This window comes from Rattus rattus, chromosome 6, assembly GCF_011064425.1.
Source record: "Rattus rattus isolate New Zealand chromosome 6, Rrattus_CSIRO_v1, whole genome shotgun sequence".
Lineage (NCBI taxonomy): Eukaryota > Metazoa > Chordata > Mammalia > Rodentia > Muridae > Rattus > Rattus rattus.
The window spans coordinates 28,199,646-28,225,679 of record NC_046159.1 but is presented as its reverse complement, the minus strand read 5'-3'; the positions used below and the strand labels follow the sequence as shown (position 1 = coordinate 28,225,679).

The 26,034-nt window shown below is 43.4% G+C and overlaps 1 protein-coding gene across 1 annotated transcript in view; it reads right to left on the bottom strand.

The window, feature by feature from the left end:
- Ankrd30a (ankyrin repeat domain 30A) overlaps positions 1-26,034 on the bottom strand; it is a 72,137-nt gene that overhangs the window by 24,795 nt on the left and 21,308 nt on the right. Inside the window, exons 12-21 of the mRNA XM_032905809.1 lie at positions 25,627-25,720; positions 19,149-19,247; positions 18,547-18,575; positions 18,385-18,463; positions 14,159-14,223; positions 12,120-12,271; positions 8,712-8,879; positions 7,432-7,465; positions 7,048-7,189; positions 4,874-5,087 (exon numbers count right to left, since the gene is read on the bottom strand). Of these exons, the coding sequence (XP_032761700.1) occupies positions 4,874-5,087; positions 7,048-7,189; positions 7,432-7,465; positions 8,712-8,879; positions 12,120-12,271; positions 14,159-14,223; positions 18,385-18,463; positions 18,547-18,575; positions 19,149-19,247; positions 25,627-25,720 (1,076 nt within the window). The remainder of the gene's footprint in view (positions 1-4,873; positions 5,088-7,047; positions 7,190-7,431; positions 7,466-8,711; positions 8,880-12,119; positions 12,272-14,158; positions 14,224-18,384; positions 18,464-18,546; positions 18,576-19,148; positions 19,248-25,626; positions 25,721-26,034) is intronic.

The window sequence follows — 26,034 nt, the reverse complement described above, 5'->3', positions numbered from 1 at the left end:
CTGTCCTAATAAAACTTCCCTGTTGTTACATAATTTTTTTCTGCTTTATGATTCATGAGTTTAATTTCTTACTTTAATCCTTTCTAAAGCCTGTATGCTCTTGATGATAATAAGGATGAATAAAAACTTTAATTAGCAAGTTTCTAGAAGTCTGGTGAATATTACTGAAAAGGAATTCTGAACTCATTCAGAAAAGTTATAAGTTGAAAATGATCTTTTGTAGGGAGACAGCTCAATGGTTAGAGCACTGGCTGCTCTTCCAGGATTCCAGTTCAGTTCCGAGCATCCACAGGGTAGTTCCCAGCCACCTACAGCAACACTTCTAAAGGACTTGGTGCTCCTCTCTGGCCTTTGCAGGCAATGCCCACATGTAGTGCACAGACATACATGTGGACAAAACTCCCAACTCACAAATTTTTTTTAAAAGGAAATTATCTTTTTACAGTTGTATTTACTTCCTAATCAAAATAGACAATTTAAACTTAATCGTTTAAAAGGTATTAGTTACAAAGATTATACTGTGCATCAGAAGTAAAATTGATGAAACATTTCAGGCCTCCCTAAAGCACTCCATCTTAAGATAGAACCGTCTAATGTCCTATACAACATGCACACCACAGCTTTAGCGAAGTTAAAAAAAAAAATCCAAGTTAATAAAATTAGAAACAAAAATGGCTGGTTTTCTTCTATCCATAGGATAATCAGGACATACTTTCAAAATCTTTATTCCATCAACTGGAAAATCTGAAAGGAACTAATGAATTTTATAATGTATGTGATATACCAAAGTTAAACCAAAAAGAGATTTAAAAATGTAAACAGATCCCCTGCAAACAATGAGACCAAAACAACAATAAAACCAGGTCCAGATGAATCCACTGCAGAACTCTACCACAGCTTTAAAGAACTAAAACTGATTCTATAACAAAGACAATGAAAATAAATTAAGCAATTTTTCTTTAAAGGAAATTCTCTTTATGAAGCTGGCACTGCACTAATACCCAAATCAGATAAACAACAACAAAGGAAATGTATCCATCAATCTACCTGACTGATACAGATGCTAATTCTCATTAAGATATGCTGATCAAATTCAAAAACACATCCAAAAGATCATCCACCACGATTTAGTTGGCTTCAGCCCAGAGATTTAAGGATGGCTCAACAGGTGTAAATCAGGAAGTGCAGCCCACCACACGATCACCTCCTTATCTGCAGAACAGGCTGCTGAAAGGCTCTAACATCCCTTCGAGATAGAAGTTCTAGAGAACTAGGAACACAGAAGATATATCTCAGCATATAAAGGCACATCAACCCCACAACTCACATGTGAAACAGGGAAAGCTGAAGTTTCCCACAAAATCAGGAAGAAGACAAAGACGTCACTCTCTCCACAGAGACGCAATACAGTGCTTGAACTCTTATCTAGAACAACTTACTGAAGGAAGAAAATGGGACTACGAATGGCAAAGGAAGGACTTACAGAACACATTCTCATCACAAAACACTCTAAAAGACTGCACAGGAAACTCCCACAGCCCTAACTCCTCATCAAAGTAGCAAGGTGCAGACGTAACACACAAACCAGGTCTTCTTACAAAACAACGGCAAACCTACCATGAAAGAAGTCAGAGAAACATCTTACTCACAAGACTAAGACTGAAAGATCTGTACAATGAACACGGGGAGATCTTGAAGAAAGAAACTCACCAAGATCACCAGACAGTGGAAAGACCACCTCCGCACATGACTCGGTAGGGTTAATATCAGAAATGACCACCCTACCCAAAGCAATCTAAAGATTCACTGGGACCTCTCTAAATTTTAACACAATTCCTAGAAATTGGGGAAAAAATCTTAACACTCACACAGGAACACGAAAGGTCAGCCGGGTAGCCAAACCATCCTCTAACACTAAACACAATCCTGGGGGTATACCTTCTTACTTTCAAGCCACACTAGAGAGCCGCAGTAGACACTGATCCATGGGATAGACGGAGGACACAGATACAAGCCCACACTCCTGTAGCTACCCAGCTCTTTCCAAAGGAGTTAAAAACACACAATGGAGAAATAACGGCATCGTCCGCAAATGGTGCTAGTCAGACTGGATATCTACATGCAGAGCAACTAGACTCTTCTGTCACCCTACACATACGCGATTCCAAGTGGATCAAGAGCCTCAACACGAATCTGGACCCGACACTGAATTAGACAGAAGTACGTGCCCTCTGATGTGGTCCAATGGGCACTCTAGTGGATCTTGAAGGCCCATGTGGTTGTGGCCCTTGATCAGTGGGAGGGTGTTCCGGGCAGATGCTGAGTGAGACAGCAGGGTTATCATGGCTGGAGTAGCAGAGATGTGGGGAGCTGGAAGTTGCTTCAGGAAGGTTCTGATGTGCAGTGGACTGATTCCTCTCATTTTGGGGGTTGATGAGCCCATGTCATGATGACAGGGTTAAGTAAGGTCTGAGGGACCTTAAGCAAGTTGCTAGGGGAAATAATTTTCTGTTGCGTGAATAGATGCTCCTTGGGGGTCTTCAGATGGTAAGATTGAAACAGAGTCGGAGGAGGAGTTAGGGCTTTACATCCAGAGAAAGCAGGCACTCAGCCTCAGATGCAGATGGGGTGCCAAAGAACAAGATAAGAGGGGACTCTTGTGTAAGCAAGAGCTGAAAGGGGTCCTGGGATGGCCACCTGTGAGTGTCAGAGGGCACAGAGTGCAATCTTCCTGCAGAGCAAGCGGGAAGCATATGTATATTTCTGGTTATGGAGGTAGAATGCTCAGGGTTGGAAGATGGGGGATCACCCTACCAAATAAGGGGTGAAGTCCTGCAAAGCAAGTGGTACGAGCCCTAGGAGGGTTTGGAGAACAACAGTAAGGAAGGGTGAAAACTGTGAAGCAGATTAGAACTCCATCTGTAACTGGTGTCCTGGGATGTGGGGTTGCGATGCTCTAGCGGGTAAGTGGGTAAGACACAGGTCCTTGATATCAGCAGGGCTGGGGATGCTAGGGGAGGGGGGAAGGTGGCCCTTATTGGCAGCATGTGTGGAGGGAGTCCTGGAAGGGGGCAGGCATTTGAGGTAACCAAGGGATGATAAAAGAAGCACCCTTAATGGCAATGTGTGTGGCATGGGTTCTGGAGGGGGGGAGGAGAGGAGGGTTGGGGTTCCCAGAGAAGAGGAAGGAAGAGCCTTTCTGGAAACCTATGTGGAGGGGTTCTGAGAAGGCTGAGTGTCTGGGGTGACCGAAGGAAGAGGAGAGTAAGCCAGTGTTGGCACCTTGTGTGGCAGGCGGGGGAGCGTGTACCTGGGAAGCTGGTGGGGGCTCAGGGTAGCTGTGAGAGGAGGGAAGGCCTTACTAGCAATTTGTGTGTCTGGGCCCTGGGGGATTGCAGGGCTCTGTAGGTCATGGGAGAACGTGTTTGGTGATGGTCCTGGGAAGCAGCAGGGTTTGGGGTAGCTAAGGAAGAGGTTCGACAGGGCAACCCTTGTCCCTGATGCACACTTTGAGTAGCTTTACCTAACAGTTAACACATACTAGCCAGCAGTCTGTCTACACATCAGCAACGGACTTCCTGAGAAAGAAGCTGGTGTTAAACTCCCGCTCACAACAGCTCAAAAACAACGTAAAACAGCACAGTATAACTCAGGAATAAAAGTATTCACAAGGTGAACGACGTCTACAGTGAACACGTGAAGACCCTGAATGTGCCAGAGGGTAGAGAGCCCCATGCTCATCAGCTGACAGAATTAACTTGGCAAAACTACCAAAAGTCATCTACAGATTAAACGCAGTCCTCGATACCTAGTGACCCATTCCTTCCCCCTCCCTCTGAAACTCCTACGTAAATATTACATAAAAAGCACAAGTGTTCACATCATGTACTGAAGAGGTTTTTAGAAGTAAATAAAAAGTTATTTGATCAATAAATACTGAGGGTTTTTATGGCTGCTTTTATATAGCCATTAAAAACTATGATTTGAAAGAATATCTGTTTAATTTTTAGGATAATTCATAGCTCAATTCACTACATTACTTGAAAGAGTTTCACATTTCAGAAGATAAGGAATTTCCTCGGTTGTAAGCCTGCATGGCCTAAGTTGACAAAGTGAAATGCATCTGTCTGCAGTGCAATCAGTGTGAGCATGCCTTCTGAGCTGTCACTGTGAGGACACGGGTCAGCATGCCTTCTGAGCTGTCACTGTGGGGACATGGGGACACGGGTCAGCATGCCTTCTGAGCTGTCACAGTGGGGACACGGGTCAGCATGCCTTCTGAGCTGTCACAGTGGGGACATGGGGACACGGGTCAGCATGCCTTCTGAGCTGTCACTGTGGGGACACGGGCCAGCATGCCTTCTGAGCTGTCCCTGTGGGGACATGGGGACACGGGCCAGCATGCCTTCTGAGCTGTCCCTGTGGGGACACGGGCCAGCATGCCTTCTGAGCTGTCCCTGTGGGGACACGGGGACACGGGTCAGCATGCCTTCTGAGCTGTCACTGTGGGGACATGGGGACACGGGCCAGCATGCCTTCTGAGCTGTCCCTGTGGGGACACGGGTCAGCATGCCTTCTGAGCTGTCACAGTGGGGACACGGGCCAGCATGCCTTCTGAGCTGTCACAGTGGGGACACGGGGACACGGGCCAGCATGCCCTCTGAGCTGTCACAGTGGGGACACGGGTCAGGGGTAGAGGCACTTGCTCTAAGCCAGACTACTTGAGGTGGGTCTCTAGGACCCACATGGTGGGAGACGGACCCTCCCAAGTTAGCGCCCGACTTCCGCGCACTTGCCAGGGTGTATACACTTGCATGTAAGTGAGTGTCGGAGAACGTGAAACATGAATTAGTAAAATAAGGACACAGCACACCTCAGCCTGCAGAGCTCCTGTTCCCATGCGAGCTTCTCATGCTCCAGCCGTGACCTCACTTCTTCCGTCTCTGACACCTCCTTCTGTAGTCCCTTACATTTGCTTTCCACTCCTTTCAGTTTTCCTGTGAGTAGCTCGCAGTGGCTCCTTTTAAGTTCTATTAATCTCTTATAAGAATAAACGGCATCGCGGATTTTCAACAGACTAACAGTATCTGGACGAGGAGACAGAGACATAAAATGACTGCACGTTAGAAGAAGCCTGCATGTTGTGAGTTCACTCACTCACACTGAGCGCCTACAAGGTGGGACCTGTTACACCGGGCTCTGCAGATAACACAGGAGACCACTGCCCTGGCTCAGCTTAAAAGAAACTGGAACTGAGACGCAATGGGGTTGCTCTTATAAACTGGATAGAACTGGAGATCTTCATGTTAAGCTAAACTCAGTCAGACATTCCATGTTAGATTTAAAACAGAAAAACAAAATGCATTTAATCAGCCTCTATTTCAGTCTGCTTTTAGTCAGGATGAGGTAACAACTATGGAGCCACGTTCCCACTTGAAGCAACCCACATGAAGCAGATAAAACATCTTAAATGATAATTGTCATGACAACCATTGTTAATAGACAAATGAAATTCATGAACATCCCAGGTTGGACTCTCTTGCCCCTCTCACGGATAAAGAACTGAAGTCGCGCTCCCTAGACTTGCTGAGTTGAGGTGATTAAGTCTGAGATCCCAGGACAGACCAGAGAGGAGACAACAGCACAGACAAAGACCCTGTGGGACTGTAGAGGGTCTGGGATACTCAGCCAAGTGCTGCACCATCCACACAGAGCAAGAAACTACATCAACCAGGATAAGAGAGCTGAAAAGATTAGACGAAGTCTCGTCCGCTGCTCCTCTAAGAAGATTCGCTCTGCTCAGTCAGGCTGGACAATACAGTTTACAGGACAACGGACTCAGATCAGAAAGAAGTTCGTGCGAGACAGAGTAAAGCAAAAGAAAGACATGGAAATGCTGGACATTAATTAGTGGTGCACTGTGCATTAATGCCAGAAGGATATGCGTACTACGCACCCAGTAGGACAGCTCAGATTTAAAATACCGATATTCAGTGTTTCTGAGGACACAGACTGGATCTCTCCTATCTCGTGGATGGGAAAACAGAAGGGGGACATGCTGGAGAACAGCCTGTCAGCTTAACAAGGAAGGCGCGTGGGAGAAATGGAGGATTCTTCATAGATCTGTTAACTGTGTTGATTATGGTAATTAAATATGTGTTTAATACATATGTTGAAACTAACCAAGTTACCCTTTCTGTATCAATATGCCTTGCTGAAACTGTATAAAACAAAACATTCCACTGCAACTTCTAAGACAACTGGAACACAGAAAAGGCAGGAGAAAGCTAAAGGACTGGGCAATTTAACCTGGTAGCAAAGGGTTCATGTGATTAGACCTGAGTCTTTACAATTACATAATGACAGTTAAAAGAGAGACTATGTTAGCAGGAAGTGGGTAAACAAGAGAAACAGCTTTCTAGTTTTACAGCATTCTAGGCAGACACCAGGTATCTTAGGATTATTACTGTTCTGATGAAACAGAAGACCAAAGCAACTTGGGGAAGAATTTGGTTTAGTGTTCCAATGACAGTTTATCACTGAAGGAAATCAGGGCAGGAAGGAAAAAGGAGAGAAACCTGGAAGAAGGAGCTGATGCAGAATCCACGGAGCGAGTGGCTTGCTCAGCATGACTTGCTCAACACAGGACCACAGCCCAGGGTAACACCACTCAATGGGATGGACTCTCTCATTACTTGCTAATTAAGTCAATGTCCTGAGCTTACGGTGGCATATGCTGAGTTAAGGCCCCTCCTCTCTGACGACTGTAGCTTGTGTCAAGTTGACATGTGACTGGCCAGCACACCAGATAACGTCACCCAGTGAAGTAAGGCACAGGAGAACAGCAAGATGAACAAGAAGATGGGATGTGTCGGTCCCGTGAGAGGGACTGCAGTGCCTTGGCTGACGGTTGTACACTGAGCAGCTCACATGCTATGTCGATATAACGAGTATCTGTGACAGGAGCAGGGTTCGAGGGACAGTGCTAAGCTGAGTGGCGTATCTCACCATACTTCAAAAGGCCGTCCATTCACACGCTGGTCATACCTTTACACTCCAGTCTGAGATGTTCGATTTCACACAAAATGCTCTCGTAGTCAGGGCCCTGGAGCTCATGGTCCTCAGAGGACATTTCAGATGACTCAGTTAAGTTGTCAAGGTTGTCCACAGCAGCTGTCTGCTTGCTGTCCTGTAAGATAAACACTGTTTTAAACTGGTCCCTGATATTTACACTATACAGAAAGCAGAAAGAGGCACTTTTAGAAGAACTTAACTGTGGTCAAAAGGACACTGTTAACAACCACCATTGTTTCCTACCTGATAACAAGGTCCTCTGTTTTCACTTTGACTGTTATATCTTTTAACTGACATTTTTAAACATTACCTCATATTTTAAAACAAAATATAGTTTTAAAATTCTTTTTACTTTACCTTGTTATTTTTATTAGATGTTTTCTTTGCGGGCCTAAAATAAAAAAAATCATAAAAATCCTTTAAAATGAATATTATGCAAAACATAAAGAATATATTAAATTAATGACTTTTATACAAAACCCCTATATTTAAAAATTATTTCTTTCACTGATAAAATTCACAGACTATTTAAAATATAATAATTTTCTATGAATTTTTATAAACAGAGTAAGAGATAAAAATAATTATTACTATCATAAGAAGAAACTGAAAACACACACATATTTCTTTTATTCAGTTGAGGATGACCCTGAGCCTCTGGCCTCGACCCCCAGCGCTGGCATCTTAACTGTGTGCCACCAAGGCCCACAGCGGGCCGTTGGTCATTGGATACAGGGTTCTCTGTATCCTTAGGCAAGTTCTCTACGACCTGAGCCACATCCCCAGGCCAGAAAGAATTAAACTTAGGTCAGAGTTCTGATGATCACAGAAAAAGGAAAAACACATTACTTGCTTTACTTGAGAGAAAAAAAAGATACCATTAAGAAAGTTTTTTACTTTTCTTTTTAGTGTGTGTGTGCATGTTTGTGTGTGAGTACGTGTGCATATGCGTGTGCATGTGCATAAATGTGTGTTATAGCACGAGTGAGGAGGTCAGAGAACAATGCGTATGAGCAGTTTCAGGTGCCTAGGATGAGGGTCTTAAAGCCCACACCCACAGTGACACACCTACTCCAACAAGGCCACACCTCCAAATAGTGCCACTTCCTGGGCCAAGCATATGCAGACCATGACACCCAGCCAAGCCAGGGGCCTGCTACCCTGTGAAAACAAGCCTATCCATCTCCAAGGTTACACTGACACAGTAGCAAATGAATCTGCACTATTTTTTACTGCTACTTGTAATTATTAATAATTTCTGAATCTTGTAAAGATTTTCTAAATAAAAAACCTTTGTACTGCTGCGCTTTTGAAGAAAATCTCGTTGTTTTAAGTCAGGGTCTCTCTGTGTAACCCTGGCTGTTCTGGGACCCTCTGTAGACCAGGCTGGCCTAGGTCACAGATCTGCCTGTCTCTGCCTCCAGAGTTGCCGTGCTACCACACCTGGCTCAAAACTGTCGAGTGTTAGTAACTTAGACATACAAACCAAACCTAAGCTGAGACTTCTCTGCTGGATCATCCCTGAAACTACACAGACATTCTGATTTTAAAGAAGACAATTAAACCACACATCTCCTTCAGTCATCATCCACGTTTCTATTATCATTCCCAGCATAAAAATCTGACGAGTATTTTACCTGGATTCACTTTGGTCCGAGTCACTCAGGCGGGAACCATCCTGCATTTGGAGCGAGCCGCCAGTCGGCAAGCCAGCGCTCTCAGTCACGGCCATCATAACAGACTCTTTGGATACCCATTTCTCATTCTCCGCTTTCTCTGCTTCCTTCATAAGCAAGGTAGGACCACTATTTTAAAAAAAAAAAATCTTTTAAAAGACATCTTTTAAAAATAACTACTGACAAGAATAAAGGAAAAGTGATTTTGGCACAGTTCTGACTGCACTGAGCACACACACGCTCAGCAAGTGAACAGATCCACGACAGCGCTCGCCAGAGAAGAACAGAGGGAAGGAGCAGAGCCTGACTTCCCCTCCGGGAGCCACAGGGAGGCATCACCCCACTGGGCCCAACAGGATTCAGTTCCTCAGAGACTAAGTGCTGCCGGTCCTCTGGCTCCTCCAGGATTTTCCAACCCCTTAAGCTAAGCCTGTTCCCTTCCACCCTCTAAGCGTTCCCACATGGACCCCTCCCCTCCCGACTCCATAGCCACCAACTACACGTCCAGCTCCCTGAGACCTCCTCCCCCAGCTGCTCACTGGCCAGTTTACTCAAGGTAGAGCAGTCACACTTGGGGTCACATAGAAGGCAGGAGAAGGAGCAGCAAGGGAGTGAGGTTGGACAAAGTCTGCTTCTGAAAACAGCAGGCTGCTCTCGGACCTGCAGCCGTGAATTACACAAAACAAACCAAGCCTCAACACTTACGACCGAACCCTCCCCAAAGCACTGCACATGCTACACCGGAAGAAGAAAGGTGAGTTGAGCCAAAGGAAAGAAAGACACAAATTCCTTCGGTGGGTAAGTTCCTGTACAGAAATAAACATAAGAAACCCAATTGTGTGCTCCCCAGATTCCTAGCTCCACAGTGATAAACACCACCGAGCGTGACACAGATCATTTAGACGGTAAATTGAAAAGAATGGTTATGACTGTGCTCAAACGACTCAGAGGATATGAATATACCCCAAGGGGGGTGGGATGACGACCACAGAGACCTGAAGAAAATACAGATATTATGGTGGTATGAACATGAATGCACTTTGGGACACCATGAAAAGAACAAACCTTCAAATTATGGGCACCTACAGAAGAAAGACACTACCACAGTAGAGGTGTAAGAAAATCTCCCAAGCCTAGAGAAAGAGATGTCCATCCAAGTATAAGTAGCCTACAGAACTGGATGAAACGGGATCAGAAAACTCCCTGTGGCTCGCTAGAGTCAGAGCATTAAAAACCAAGATAAAGAAAGCTGAGAGTAGGGTCAAGTCACGTAAAAAGGCAGGTCCGACGAATATTTGGCAGAACACTTCTAAAGCCAGAAGGAACTGAAAAGATCTGTTCCATGTTCTGGAAGAGAACATCTATATCCAGCAAAAACAGCTGTTAAGATTGAAGGATGAAGAAAACCTTTTCATGATAGAAAGAAATCAGAGAAATGTCTGACCACGAAGCCAGCTCTACAGAGGATACTAGAATGAACACTTCTGCCTGAAGGGAAAGACGAACACACCCAAGAGATCACAGGAAATCAGTAACGCCAGGGGAGCTCAGCAAAACAAGCCTAAGGAAGCAGAACAAATTACCAATACGACGAGAGCTCGGACACCCCTCTGACAGCTAACCTTGGTTGCCAGCTTGACCATCTGCAAATACCCGGTACCTGAGCTGTCGGGTACTCCTGTGAGGAATTTCTTAAGTGAATTATCTGAAGCAGGAAGGCCTACCCTAAGTCTGGATCGGACATACCTTCTTGTGGCAGCCTATGTGATAGGGATGGAAGAAAAACTGATTTTTGCCAGCTCGCCCCCACTTACAGGCAAGTCTGTCCTGTTGCTGCGGCCAGAATTAAATCCAACTTTTCAGGAGTCCAACACAGAATAGACCAAGAGCTCTTCCGAAACCCTCCAGAATTCTAGTGCCAGACCAGGACTGCATAGACATCCAGCCTCATAGGCTGAACAACTACCAGAATCCCAACCTTTTCCTCAGGAGACAGCCATTGCAGGACCACAGCCTGTAAGCCAGTCTAACACAGCCTCTTAACATATGCATTTATTCTCTCAGTTCTGCTCCTTTAAAGAACACTGACTAACTCAATGCCTTCCGGTAGTAACTCTTAATATCAACAGTCTCCATTTCCTAATAAAAAGACACACTGAGCAGACTGAACAGCAATACAGGATCCATCTTTCTACGGACTTCATGGAGCACACCGTCAATGGCAGACACCGTCTTAAGGAACAAGGATAGAAAAGTTTATTCCAAGCCAATGGAACCAAGAAACAAACAGGCATAGCTACCCTAATGTCTGACAAGATAGACTTCAAAATAAAACTTGTTAGCAAAGGTAAGGAGGGACTCTGCATTCTCACTAAAGGCACAGTTCACTAAGGGGACCACTATTTTAAGACCATATGCCCCAACCAGAGGTGTGTGCACATTCTACTGGATCTAAAACCATAAAATCATAAAACATAAAGTAGCACAGCACAGTTACTGTGAGGGACTTCAGTACCCACCCACTCTTCCCATACACAGCCTGTCAGCACAAAGCTAAACAGAGAATCGATGGACTTGAATGATTTAATAAATCCAATGGACCTGACAGACAGCTGCAGAACACTCCATACAAATGCTAAAGATGCATTCTTCTCAGCACCCCAGGAAATTCTCCCCAAAATTGATCATATATTAGGGCGCAAAGCTAACTCTTTCAGCAGCCTGCCCAGCCTCTTGGGGCTCTGGCTCATTTTAATATCCTCTCAGGAGTCCCCAGAATTCCAAATGTAAGCTGTCTTCAGCTGGCAGACCCACGGCCCTGCCAGAGCGGGAGACAAGTCAGTCAGCTGCTGTGGACGGCCTGAGGCAGCTCCACATCACACACCTGGTTAAAACAGAAATATAGTCCCACAACATAACTGAATCTTAAAGAAACCAAAATTCTTACTACAGAAAATGGTAAATATCTTTGCAAATAGTTTAATAGCATGTATCATAATCTGAAATACACCCTAACCTGACAGTTAACTGCTCCATTCCTGGGATCAGATCCTTCTAGGATAGAAAAACATGACTTACACACACTTACATGCATACACATGTTAAGGATGTTTGTATACTGTGTCGTGCACTATAGGTAGATAACATAATGTATGTTAAGGATATATTACGTAGTTTTGTGTATATTTTTAAACAAAATATTAATTAATATAATTGGAAAAATATGTCCTTTAATATTTTTCTGACAATCACGTAAGGCTGAATATGTCTAAATATATGTGTGACACTTATTTAAAAATGAATAGTGACCCAAATTAGAATTGCTTTATAGCAACCCCTATCCAATATTAAATATCGTCCCACTCTTACCTGCCACGTCCCTCACTCCCCTTCACGGGAAACTGCAGGTCATCCGTGTTTCCCCTCGGTGGGTTTCCGTCAGCAGCGCAGTCAGCCGCACCGGCGTACAGATTGCCTGATGGCTCTGCTTCGTTATTTCTGTGCTTTCTCCTTTCTTCAACCTTTAATGAAGAGGGGACAGAAGGATAACTGGATTCTCAAAATAATAAGAACTTCTGTGGGAGGGGCTGAGGAGATGGTTCCGTGGTCAAGAGCGCTGATTTGGTTCTCTGACAGGGTGGTTGACAACCATCGGTACCTCGTGCTCCAGGGGACCCAATGAACTCCTCTGACCTCTGTCGGCACTAGGTACACTCTTAGTGAACACATGTACATGCAGGCCAGGCATGCCCACACAGAAGCTAAACCTTTAAAAAAGTCATTATTCAATGGAAAAGGAATTCTTCTTTCCTTAAAAGCCTTTAGTTTTCATTGATTTTTTTTTTACCATGGGACAGTTTAGCCAGGATTTGGATCTGACACTCCAGTCCCATGTTTTGATATTGAGAAGAATGATGTGCAGAATTTTATTCTCAAGAGTTCTTTCTGGGGCTGGAGAGATGGCCCAGTGGTTAAGAGCACTGACTGCTCTCCCAGAGGTCCTGAGTTCAATTCCCAGCAACCACATGGTGGTTCACAACCCTCTGTAATGGGATCTGATGCTCTCTCCTTCTGTGCAAATGTACATGCAGGCAAAATACCCATAAACATAAATAAATAAATCTTTAAAAAAAAGAGTTAAGCCTATAAGGCTGTATATTTTAAGAGAACTTTATTTTTAAAAAATCAAAGAGTATATACAAAGAAAACAATTGAAATTTTACCAATGTTTTTAGTTGTTTCTAACTCACTGGCCTGTAACTGAGAAGTAGATGCTAACTTACTTACCTCAGTCTGCAACGATACGGGGACCACAGACTTAACGATCTATTGTTTGTTTGCACTGCCCTCAAGTGTGTGCTACACTTAACTAAAACCACATTAGAAGGCTTTGCTGTGTTTTGTTTTTAGTGTTACAAAGGCTTACCTCATCATACATTAGAGTAGATTAAGTCCTTTTCCTAAAGATCACCAAATGGAGAGGAGGCAAACTTTATTAAGTGCCAAGGTCAATAAATACCAATTAGAAAGAAGAGCAACATTAATTCCAATTATAAACTATGACTCATTTATATGAAGTCCAGTCCTAATACAGTCTCCTACTCAATAAAGATGGCGGATGAAGCCACTTAGGATATTTGCCAGTTTCTGATGATGATTATCCGTATCGCCCAGTACCCCAATACCGAGGCCTCCCTCCAGAGCTGTGACTCCCTACCAGGTGATGGAGGTTATTTTATGTGCTGGTTCAGAGGATAATTTAAAGGTTATGTCGTGAGGTTACTGAGCTCCCAGACTCTGCTACTTCTGCCTCTCAGTGCTGCGGTTACCAACACACGTGTCCATCTTGGGATTTTTCTATATGAATGTTGGGGATTCAAACTCAGGTCTATAGATTCTTATACGGCAAGCACTCTTACCCAAGGACGAATCTCCCTGGCTCTATTTCAAATTTTATAACTCGATAATAATGTTGTTAAAATGAAGTATTAGAGGCTACGAGATGGTTCAGTGGTTTAGAACACATGCTGTTCTTGCAGAAGTGAGTTTGGTTCTCAGACCCTGTTGAGCTCATAATTGCTTCTAACTCTAGCTCCAAGGGGTCCTATACCCTCTTCTGGCCTCTGCACACATAAGCACTTGCCCATACACATACACATGGAATTAAAAATAAAACCTGGGGTTGGGGATTTAGCTCAGTGGTAGAGTGCTTGCCTAGCAAGCGCAAGGCCCTGGGTCGGTCCCCAGCTCCGAAAAAAAGAAAAAAAAAAAAAAAAAACCTGTTTTGAAATCAAATATTAAATTATCATCTACTGATCCTAAGAAAGGCTGGTCCAAATGACACTCATCCAACACGCTGTCTTACTAAAGCAAGAGCACAGTAAAGCAGCGGCTCGGCTGTCTCGTACCTTTTGCTGGCTGTCTTCACTGCGTCTGAGCCTTGTCTGCTCTTCTCGTGATACTGTTTCTGGCTCTGCAACCAAATGCACACACTGAGTTAAAATAAACTTCTTTACTAGACAAAAACTTATAAACCTAGAAAAATAGACAATTTGTTTTTCTTCTAAGAGTTTAAGTTACGCTTAATCATTAGCTATAAAGCTGGACATTTACTACCTTAGGGAAAGACTCCTAATTATCTAAAACTTCAACAAATCACTCAGACACTATCTGGAGCCAAATTCCTAACATATAAAATCTCAATGACTCATGCACAAATTCACTCAACATAAATACATCCTGAGGGACAAACATTAAAAATACCTGAGACTCACATAACATAAACAAAACCATACACTCACAGTGCACACAACTCCGTCTCCTGAGAGTGGCTCTGGCTTCCAAAATGACAGTTGCTTCTTATGCCCTTTCTCACTGAACACTGCACTGCATCTGAAATGCTTCCGCCACTGTTCCCATGGATTTTACTTCAAACCTTGAGCAGAGTTGTCTTTTTCGTGACTAATAGGAGTTGCTTTCCTTGGGGCTAACTTAGCAATTTTCCCAGCACATCTTTACCACTTGAGCTGTATTTTCCCCCTTACACGTGTGTTCTTTTTGCTGCTGTACTAGACAGGTCAATTTTTAAAAACCATCTGCATATAAAGATTTCTATTTTCCTCAAGACCCAGTTCTTGAGTTCCTACTAAGGGCTAGGCCTTGGGATCAAAGGCATTTAATGAGTGGTGTGAAGGATGGCTTTTCTAAAGGTAAACCATTGGGTTGGCCAGATAAAGGGCAGAAAAGGATCATCAGTTCAAGAAAGGCAGCGGTGTGAGAGCGGTGCCAAGTGGGACGGGAAGAAGAGGACATCACCAGCAATTTAGTAATGTCAGAAACAGGTGAGAGAAACAGAAGAAAGAGTCAAAGATCTAAAGCTGGGCAGAAGTCAGCGTGTGAGTGTTACAGGCAACTGTGGGATGTGTGGCTCTAATATTAAAGACTGCACTGATGACAGACAAGTGCCACGGGGGGTTGGTGTTGAGTGTGAGGGCCAGAGGAATGGAAGTCAATAAATCAGTAGAAGTCAGCAGCAAAATAATGGGGGTGGAGATCTGGACTGAGGGAATATTTCTAGAAATAGTTAGGATATAACATTATCCGGGACTAGAACAAAAAAAATTCATTTAACAAAAAAATGTACAAAATTTAGCTCTTAAATATTAAACTCTTTTCATTACAAAAAGTATCAAATATGCAAAAAGAAACTACTTGTGTTTATTTTGTAGTGTGGCCTCACATCTTCGTATGTTAACGGAATCCACTCATTTACAATGCTAACGGAATATGTGAAAATGATATCTGCAGTATTATAAAGATATGCAGAAGCACTCTAGAGTTGAAAGTTTGTTTGTTGTGTTTTCTGTCTGCTACGAGGCACACAAGCCGTGCAGAACGTAATTCCCTAATGGGAAATATGTCCAACACTCGCCACTCCCTTTCCTCCTCAGGACAGCTTGGCCGATCCTGTGCATGGCGTCCGAGCTCTTGACCCTCACTGTGCTACAAATGCCCTTTTACTATCAGCTTAACAAAATCTTTGATGAGTCTTAGGCAAGGTCAAATCAGGGTCACAATCTCATTAATCTGAGCATAAAGTTTTCACTTCTTAGGACATAAATGACACAAATATAATTTGCACCAAGATTCTCTTGAAGAAGTCCCATAGCCTCCTTTATGCTCCAAACTCGACACTCACCGTGGAGTGCTATGTCACATGTCCCCTACCCCATTCACTCAGAGATGTCCAATCATCTATTTCCTTTCCATCTATTAGTGCTACTTATTTGATGCACACCGAGTATTTTCAGAGCTCCCTTTTTACGACACGGATAAACATCATAAATTTACAAGAATAAACAGTATCCAAAGTGATCCACTCTCTCCCACGTAGAAACAGAATGAGTCTTATTCCACATAAAATCAAAGGGTGGATAAAAAGGAGACAGGGAATGCAAATATAACAAAAGTATTTGTTTCTTTTTTCCTTTCTCAGCACAGTGACCAGACAAGCTTTCTAAGGCAAAAAGGAAAATAAGAACCATTTCACCACTAAAGTCCCCTGTCATTTGACACTATGGTGGTTTGAATATGCTTGGCCCTTAGCAGGTGGTACTGTTAGGAGGTGTGGCCTTGTTGGAGGAAGTGTGTCACTGTGGGGGTGGGCTTTGTAGAAGAGCGATAGACACTGACAATTATGGGGACGTGAGAAAAGAAAGAAGCCACTACCATAGCATGTGGTTACATGGCTAGTTATAGCATGCGGTTACACGGCTAGTCATAGCATGATGTTACACGGCTAGTCATAGCATGCGGTTACAGGGCTAGTCATAGCATGATGTTACACGGCTAGTCATAGCATGATGTTACACGGCTAGTCATAGCATGATGTTACACGGCTAGTCATAGCATGATGTTACACGGCTAGTCATAGCATGATGTTACACGGCTAGTCATAGCATGATGTTACACGGCTAGTCATAGCATGATGTTACACGGCTAGTCATAGCATGCGGTTACACGGCTAGTCATAGCATGATGTTACACGGCTAGTCATAGCATGATGTTACACGGCTAGTCATAGCATGATGTTACACGGCTAGTCATAGCATGATGTTACACGGCTAGTCATAGCATGATGTTACACGGCTAGTCATAGCATGATGGTTACATGGCTAGTCATAGCATGCGGTTACATGGCTAGTCATAGCATGATGTTACATGGCTAGTCATAGCATGCGGTTACATGGCTAGTCATAGCATGATGTTACACGGCTAGTCATAGCATGATGTTACATGGCTAGTCATAGCATGCGGTTACATGGCTAGTCATAGCATGATGTTACACGGCTAGTCATAGCATGCGGTTACATGGCTAGTCATAGCATGATGTTACATGGCTAGTCATAGCATGATGTTACACGGCTAGTCATAGCATGATGTTACATGGCTAGTCATAGCATGATGTTACATGGCTAGTCATAGTCATGATGTTACATGGCTAGTCATAGCATGATGTTACATGGCTAGTCATAGCATGCGGTTACACGGCTAGTCATAGCATGATGTTACATGGCTAGTCATAGCATGCGCTTACATGGCTAGTCATAGCATGATGTTACATGGCTAGTCATAGCATGTGGTTACATGGCTAGTCAGCTGAGAAACAGAGGCAAGCGCAGTTACCACTTGCTTTAGAGTTGTGGTTCCCAACCTGTGGGTCACAACCCCTTTGGGGACTGAATGATCCTTTCACAGGGGCTGCATGTCAGACATCCTGCATGTCAGAGAAGTATAGTATAATTCATAACAGTAGCAATGAAATAATTTTATGGTTGGAGGTCACTCTAACATAAGAAACTGTATTAAAGGGTTGTATTAAAGAACTGTATTCAATAAAGCATTAGGAAAGTTGGGAACCACTTCTTTAGAGACTTCTGTCTTCTCATCTGTAAACCTACAGATTTCCGGAGGTCTCACCAGAAATCCCATTTACACTAAAAGATATAATGCCCTTGCGTGGCCCTGGTTTTACCTTATCAGATCATAATCTCACTCAAGAAAGCTTAGAGCCACTTTATAGTCTCATTTATCAAAGCAAGATGAAGATGTAAAAGAAAAACAAGGTTTCCAGACAACTCTCAGAGCTGTCAAGGTGATACGCTAATGCTTACACACGCGCTAATGCTTACACACGCGATCCTCCCGGGAAGCCCACACCCACTGCTGGGCATGCCTTCTTTCCTACGTCTCTCTCAGCTCCTCTGCTCCGGAGCCACAGCTCCACATGCCGCCTGCATACACACACTTCCGTGTGCTTTTATTCATTTCTTGAGTGTCTTTCTCTCTACTCTTAATAAAAACCTCTTCTGTTTCATCTTGGCCAGTCTGAACACTCTTCTATGTCGAAGCCACAAACCCTGAGTTTGACTTAGTTGAAGCCCCTGAGCCATTAAGGTAACTCCTGGCCTCCAAAGGTGACAGTGTGGGGCCTACCAACGACAGGAACCGAAGAAGATGCTGTTTTATTCACTTCAAATCTTTCTAATGAGACTGGGAGTAGAATCGTCTGGGAATCAGGAGACAGCATTCCCAGGGTGTAATGCACCTCCCTCTGCAGGACCCCACAATTTACCTGGTTTGAAAGTCTGCACGTCCTTCATCCCCACGGTCTCTGATTTGTTCAGAACAGGAGCCCTCCTTTCCGCGGCAGGCTGGACGGGTTTGAAAACAGTATTCAACAAACGTATTCTCCATAAGGCACGTAGTGAAAACGCACGAGGAAATATTACTATACCTCCATGATTGGACACCTCCTGGGGGCCTCTGTAAAGCAAAAGGAATGTGTAATTTATTATATATACGTGTGGTTATCAACCATCTATTTATGCGGGAACTATGGCGCTGACCCTCATGATACATTTGAAAGTGATCGGCTCCGCTCTCCCCCTCTGATAAGGCCACCCACGCGTTGGAAATATATTCAGTAAAGAACAAGACAGTAAGCTTGACAAGACATGCAGTTAGGACTCAAAGTGAGGTGTGTCCAGTGACCATGACTAGAACAGAACCGTGTGTGTTTTCACCAATGTAAACAAGCTGATGGGCAGACAGAAACACGATGGTTAGTCAGGAGAAAAGGAAGTCATGGCTGTGAAGATACACTGTGGAGACGATGGCAAATGCGAGTCTTTAATGCAGCACACCAGGACGGTTTATTACATTATACTACAAGCATTTATCCGGTTTCTCAGTTTACCCTACAATTTAGAAAATACAAAGACAGAGTAATAGTTCGGTTCAACGTACAACTCATTTTTACCAGAGATTTTTTTAAATCGATTAGACTTAGATATATACTTGTAGAATAACAGTTGATAAAAATACCATTTTCCATACCCATGTGGGCTACTGGAATGCCTACAGTTCTGGACTCCTCTAGCTTAGCCATCTTAAAGCTTCTTGATCCGCTCATGCAGGAAGGTATATAAGTCACATCTGAGAAACAACGCACATGTCTTAATATTAAATGGTTGTCAAGGAAAAGCAAGCTGAGTCATCAGATAGCAGAACCGTAGATACTAGTAAACTTTTATTTCAAAATCGGTTTAATATTTATTTAAAATAATTAAGAAACAAACCACAATGCTTTGCTTTAAAATAGTTTGGTTTAGATGTTAACTATGTTAATCTTTAATAGGTTTTCATGAAACAACTATTTCTTCAGAAAATTAGCTATCTCGAAAGGCAGCAAAGGTTTCCATTTCTAATTAATCCAATCCACATAACATAATGAGACCCAGGTCTCTGGTCCGCTAGTGTTCAGATGACATCTGTGGAGCTATGGTAAACCAAATTCTAATACCACTTTCTAATCCCAGTAACACTGAGACAGCGAGAGTCCAACGTGAGCTCCCCAGAGCCCCATGTCAGTTCCAACAGCGCTGGTCTCTTCCCTCAGCCTCCTTTCCACAGAAGTTACTCTTCTCCAGTGACCGCTAGACCCTTACATGCACGACCTTCACTTTGCATGCTTTCTACGGACCAGTCCAATGCCTTCTTCCTTTGAACTCAGCAGTAACTCTGAATTACTATCCCTATTTCTCCTTCCTTTTGAACTTCCTAGCCGGAAGCATGCTCGGTCTGTCTTTCTAACTCTCAGATACTCAAAGCATAATATCCCCATTTCCTGTGTTTCATATTCAACTTCTTAGGTTTTACTTAGAATATAATTATAAGTATTTTCTAATTATGTAAAAACAAAAAGACTGAAGGAACAGTCAGTGAGAAAAGGGGATGTAAGAGTTATAGATAGAAAGTTTGTTTTGGGTTAACTATTAAAGGAAGGGAAATGCTTTTAAGTGTGAAAATTTGTCGAGTGGTCATAAGTAGCCTAAAGCAAAGAATTTTTTTTTTTTTTGAAAGGAAAACAGATGAAAACCAACTAGAAGGTTAAAGCTTGTCCCAAAGAGTGTGGAAAAGGTGACACTTAAAACCATGCGGTGGGCTCTCTCTTTTTCTTCTTTTTCCCTCTTTCCCCCCTTTGTCTCTGTCATCTTCAATAAACCTCTTCCATGTGGAAAAAAAAAACAAAAACATGCGGTGGGTACAACAACTAAGGAAACTATCATGAGAGATTATGAAGAATTCCTGATGCCAGGGCTGGAGAGTGAATGGCTCAGCACTGGCTGTTCTTCCAGAGGACCTGGGTTCAATTCCCAGCACCCACATGGCAGCTCACAAGTGCCTCTGACTCTAGTTCCACCCTCACAAGACAGGCAAGCAGTCAAAACACCAATGTACATAAAATTGAAAATCCCCAGGGTCAAAATTCAGTTGATACAACATGGAACGGTTGTCACAACAGTAGTTGTGCCAGGCCAGGAGCGTGGGTGGGAGCTCTTTCTGTCATCTGGAATCTTTTGGATTCCCTTTTCAGTGTCTTGACAGCCTCACTGGAAAGGTCTTTCACTTTCTTGCTTAGGTATACTCCATGTACATTTAACTCTTCTAAGCGATTGTAAGTGCTTTTTAAAACACATCTCTTTCTCTGAGAGTAAGTATACTGTTGCTGTATATGGAGGCTACTTTACCAACTATTCAAACAGGGGGCTAATGTTGAGAATTTACAAAGCACTGCAAAAGTTACAGACCAAAAAACCAAAACTACCAACCAACACATGGGCTAATGAAATGGACAGCTTTCAAAAGAAGAAACACAAACGGTCAGTAACTAACCCTGGTCATCAGGGAAACACAAATTAAAACTACTTTGAGGCACCACTTCACCCTATCAGAAGAGCTGTCATCAGGAAATCTGACAGAGGATTAGTCCACTGCTGATCCTTACGGGCGGAGAAGCATCTTTGTCCAGGAGACGGTCATTAACGCAGAGACCCAGACTAGACACTGCACAGTGAAGAGATTCTGGAACACTCGGCTGTAAATGCAGTCAGTGTCTTTATCAAACCCGGACTCTCAAGGCGCAGAGATCTCCGCAGAAGAGGAGGCAGGGAGATCATAGAGCCAGAGCGGGTGGAGGACTGCACATCTTCCAGGCACAACAGGAACTCACAGAGATTTGAAAACACACAGGTCATGCACACGTTCAAGCCAGACACATCCTGGCACCAAGAAGAAAAGGACACAAAGTTCTACTCTTAACAAAGAAGCTGTTTGCGATTGACACCTGCTGGAAGAGGTCAGTTTTCTCCACTGTGGTAACACCAGGTATGTCAACCATCGTCTAGAGCCGGGCCCATGCTCAGGAATAGCTGTCAACACAAAAATGGGGCCCGTGGGTGTTTGTATTTTTGTTTTGTTCTGCTATTGTTTTTTTTGTCTTTTAAAATATAGTATATAAAAATATTTTAAGCCAGTAAATAAGATAAATATTTCTAAATTACACTTGAACATACCACATGAATCAACATTTTTTCAAAGAATTAAAAATACTTAAAAATAAAAACGAAGGAGGTAGACACAGTTATAAGGAACTTTCAGGTAATTAAAAACGCAGAACTGATTAGCATCTTTCCAGAGTGAGCTTCCAAGGGAGGAAAAACTGACAGAATGAGAGCTAAAACCAGGTGGCTCCATCGATTGGGAAGAGTCATCAGATCCAAGACTTCGTCCAGCCTAGAAAGAAAGGACTCACATGGGACCTCTACCTACCTCCTGTCACCCCCCATGAGGTACTCTTAACCTTACCTTTCTCACCTCCAGCTTGTGTCAGCCTCTGAGAGCTCATCCACAGAGGCTTTGGAAAAGCTGGGGACACTTATCTTCAACTCACTGACTAAGGACCACTCAAACCCTTGCAACTGAACTCAAAACCCTTGTAACAAAAATTCTCTTACTTTTGATATTCAGGTATTAAGTTTTTCATTAATATTCCTAAGTGACAAAATGCCAATCATGGTTTTAGTGAGTCACCAATGAAGACAGCAGGTTCTCCCTCAATCATGGTTTTGTTATGTCTGCTTGCTTGGGCATTCTAAACTACCTGAACACCGTCTACAGAGTCCACCTTTGCCTCTATCTGCAAACAAGAACTCCTGATTTATTTACTCTGATTTGTATTCTTAAAATTAAATAATACTCTTATTTACCAATATCAGAAAAGTGGGCATTACAAAGACTCCTGCTGATAGGCCATTTTTCCCTTTCTACTTAAAAGGCTACACCTATACCTACAAAAACCTATGAAATTTTAATGTCTGATCTCTTCCAACTCTCACTAACATCTGGTACACAAAAATAGACAATTTTGTTAAAAGGAAATTAAAAGTCAGACTATTTTGTTACTTGCTTTCTTCTGTAATGTGACTTTCCACTTGATTACTCAGAACTAAACAGGACTGACGGAATGACTACATGAGGCGGTGACCTAGCAGTGAAGAGCACTGACTCCTTTCAGGGGACCCTGTTCTGGGTTCCAGCACACACATGGCAGCTCGCATCCACCAGGTACAGTTCTAGGGGATCCAACGCCACCTTTAGGCTTCCATGTGAACTCCAGACCACATGTGGTACACATACACTCTCCCAGGCAAACACACAGACACGTAACTAAGTCTTCACAGAACTACAGTAATCAGATTCTGGCCGGCCTTTTTTAAAATTAGAACCAACCAACCCACATGAGGTTAGGTCTCTGGATTCAAACTGTCCAGAAGAAAAGACGAAATAATAAATCATTTAAAATACTATGAACTTCAAATAAAACTTTACAGAATATAAATGACTATGGGCACAAGAGGAGAATACAGTGTAGTTGCTCAAAGAGTGTGAGTGTGAGTGTGTGTGTGTGTGTGTGTGTGTGTGTGTGTTGTGTGTGTGTGTTTTAAATAGTTAAATATAGTTAAAAATGTCTATTTCTACGTTGGAGAGATGGCTCAGTGGTTAAGAACTGCTCTTCCAGAGGTCCTGAGTTCATTTCCCATCAATCACATGGTGGCTCACAGCCATTTTTATTGGTATTTGATGCCCTCTTCTGATGTGCTGGTGTACAAACACTCATACACAGAATAAATATTTTTAAAAAATGCCAATTTCCTTTACGTTTTTAAGGCCCTATTCTGTTTTTGATTTCTTTAACTTTAGGAATAACATTCCTATTACATTTATATGTCACACGAATGTGTTTTATAAGGTAATAGAGAGAAAATTAATAAATAAATTGAACTCAGATCATAATGCCTGGCAGATCTATGGTTTCTTCTCTATGACTCTACCCACCACTCTCCTGAAGACGCCATTCTGCTACCCATCCTCATCTTTGTCAGATTCTAGGAGTGAATCATCCCAGGACCACAGGACATAAAAGCATAACTGACCTGTGACTGGAGAAAAGGAGGGGCTTGGCCAACTAGGAGAATTGTAGACTAATATTCTCAGGAAAAAAACAAAACCCAAAACCCACATTTGTGTTAAAGACTCCAGTGGCTGAAGCGGAACTGTTATTGTAGACTTATGGAAACGTACACGTCCAGAACCAAGTTATCTTGAGTCTTTAACACTCTTAATGGCCATTCAAATCCAACCTCAGGATCTGACATAAGTCGCTGGTCAACATAAGAAAGTAGGAACTGAAGTTTATAGAAATAAAGCCACACCTGTGTTAAAGATTCCACAAGGCAGACCAAAGCATCAATGATTATGGAGAATTGGAATTATTGCAGGTCCAGAGCCAAATTATTTTGAGCTACCTCTAGCCCCAGAGCGACAGCCATCAGGTTATTCCGTCTCTGTACTTAGCCCAGCATCTTTGTGATGAACAGGGGTAACCCCTTTCAGAATGTGCAGACCCCTTAGCCCCCACCAACTCAAAGCCTAAGAACCTCATTAGATATCAATGCTGCTTCTCTGTAACACATTCCTCTAATGTCTCTACCCAGTTAAGATGGTGTGTGTGTGTGTGTGTGTGTGTGTGTGTGTGTGTGTGTGTGTGTGTGAGACAGAATCTCTCACTGGCTTGGTACTCACCAAGCAGCAGGCTAGGCTGGCTAGGCCGTGAACCTTGCTAATCAGCCTGTCTTGATCTTCCCAGTCCTGGATGGACTAAATGCCATCTGATTTTTTATTTTTTCCCTTTTGAGGGACAGGGGATTTTATTAATATTGGTTCTAGGTAATTGAATGCAGGGCCTCATACTTGCGCAGCAAACAGAAAAACAGAGCCAGCTTCCATCATGCATTTTAAGGCATGTTGACTTATGACTGCTTTGCTTTGTTGGTATAAACCCCCATGAAGCTGTTGTCACACTGGAACGTGAGTCATCAACGGCCCGGTCTGGCTCCAGAAGTCAGTCTCTTTGAAGGTGAGGAACCAGCAACTGATTCATTAAAGCTAGAGAAACTGCTCTGTAATGAGCCTAATTCTAAATTCCTATTGCTCAATGTACCGTTAGAAACTAACCTCACGTTCCTCTCTTCCCCAGAGAAGGAGCAGAGCTCATCCTTCTAATGGACTTTTGTCAGGACGTGGCTTCCCTGAACTCTTCAGAACCAACCTCACCATTTTCTTCTTTCTGTGGTTTTAGTCTTTGGAGAGTTTTGGCGGCAATTTAGAGGCTAAGTCATACACCCCGCATGCGCATGTGGCTACAGGGAGCCGCCCACACAGCTCGTGTGTTACTCTTGGCGCCCAGCTGGTGGCGCTGTTTCTGAAGGATTTTAAAGGTGGAGCTTCTCTAGAGACCAGAGTCCAGAGGTTGTAATGCTGTCCTCCTGCCCCTTCTCTACCTCCTAACTTCAGACACTGTGAGGCCAGCTGACTGCACCCTTTTACTATTCCTCCCTGAGGAAAGACTGGACCCCTTTAGAAGCTGCAAACCCAAATAATCCCGACGCTGTTTCACGTCAGTCACATCACCGGGTCAGGTGACAGAAGTGCAGGTAAGGCGAGAGTCCACGTGTCTGTGGGAAACAGTAACAGCTCTGCATGGTCAGGCTCTCTGACCCAGCTTTTCTCAAGGCCAGAAAGGAGCGGAGCTCACTCTGACCCTCCCGCATTTGGTACTGAAGCTTCCCCCAAGTTCTTCTCTGTCTCTGCCGTTCCTAGCTGCAGAATTACTGTAGTTTCCCGCCCACTGCAGCACGCACCCTCTTCTCGCCCTTCATCTGTCCTCTGCGCTCTCTGGCATTCTCATCTTTCCTGTCCTTTCTCCCATGCTTCGGAATAGCTTCAGATGAACAGGTAGTGCAGCCTAGCTGTGTGGAACAGGTTACTCTGTTGCTAAACCTTGGTAACTCATTTCAAACTTTCCACTGCTTACTTCTACGTATGCCATTACCAAGTATTTGTCCTCAGCTGACAACTTCTATTCTAAATTGACATCTGTCAAGTGACTTTCAAAAACTAAAACCGTTCTTACCTTCTATCTGTCCGCGCGCTCTCCTTTTTCCTGTGTGATCTTCAGTCCCAGACAGGGGAGCTACGCCGTCCAGTGACACACTCTCGGAGAGACTCTGTTGGAGCAGATATCAAAATGAGTGACATAAAGATCTCCTGATCGTTTTCTGAGATGATGCCTCAGTTTCCTGTTCAAACACTGTTAGAAAAATAAGAAGCAGCACTGAGAAGAACCCCGCCAGTAAAGAGGACTGCTCTCGGTCACACCCACCTCCGCTCTTTGTCTGGTTAGCAACTATGAAGGCAGGCACGGAAGGTCAGAGGAGTGCATTCATAAAAAATTAATTTGTTTTTATGCTTCAGCCAGCAACTAAGCTCAGGACGCTTAGCACTGCTCCTCATTCCTCGTGCAATGTAAGAAGACAACTAA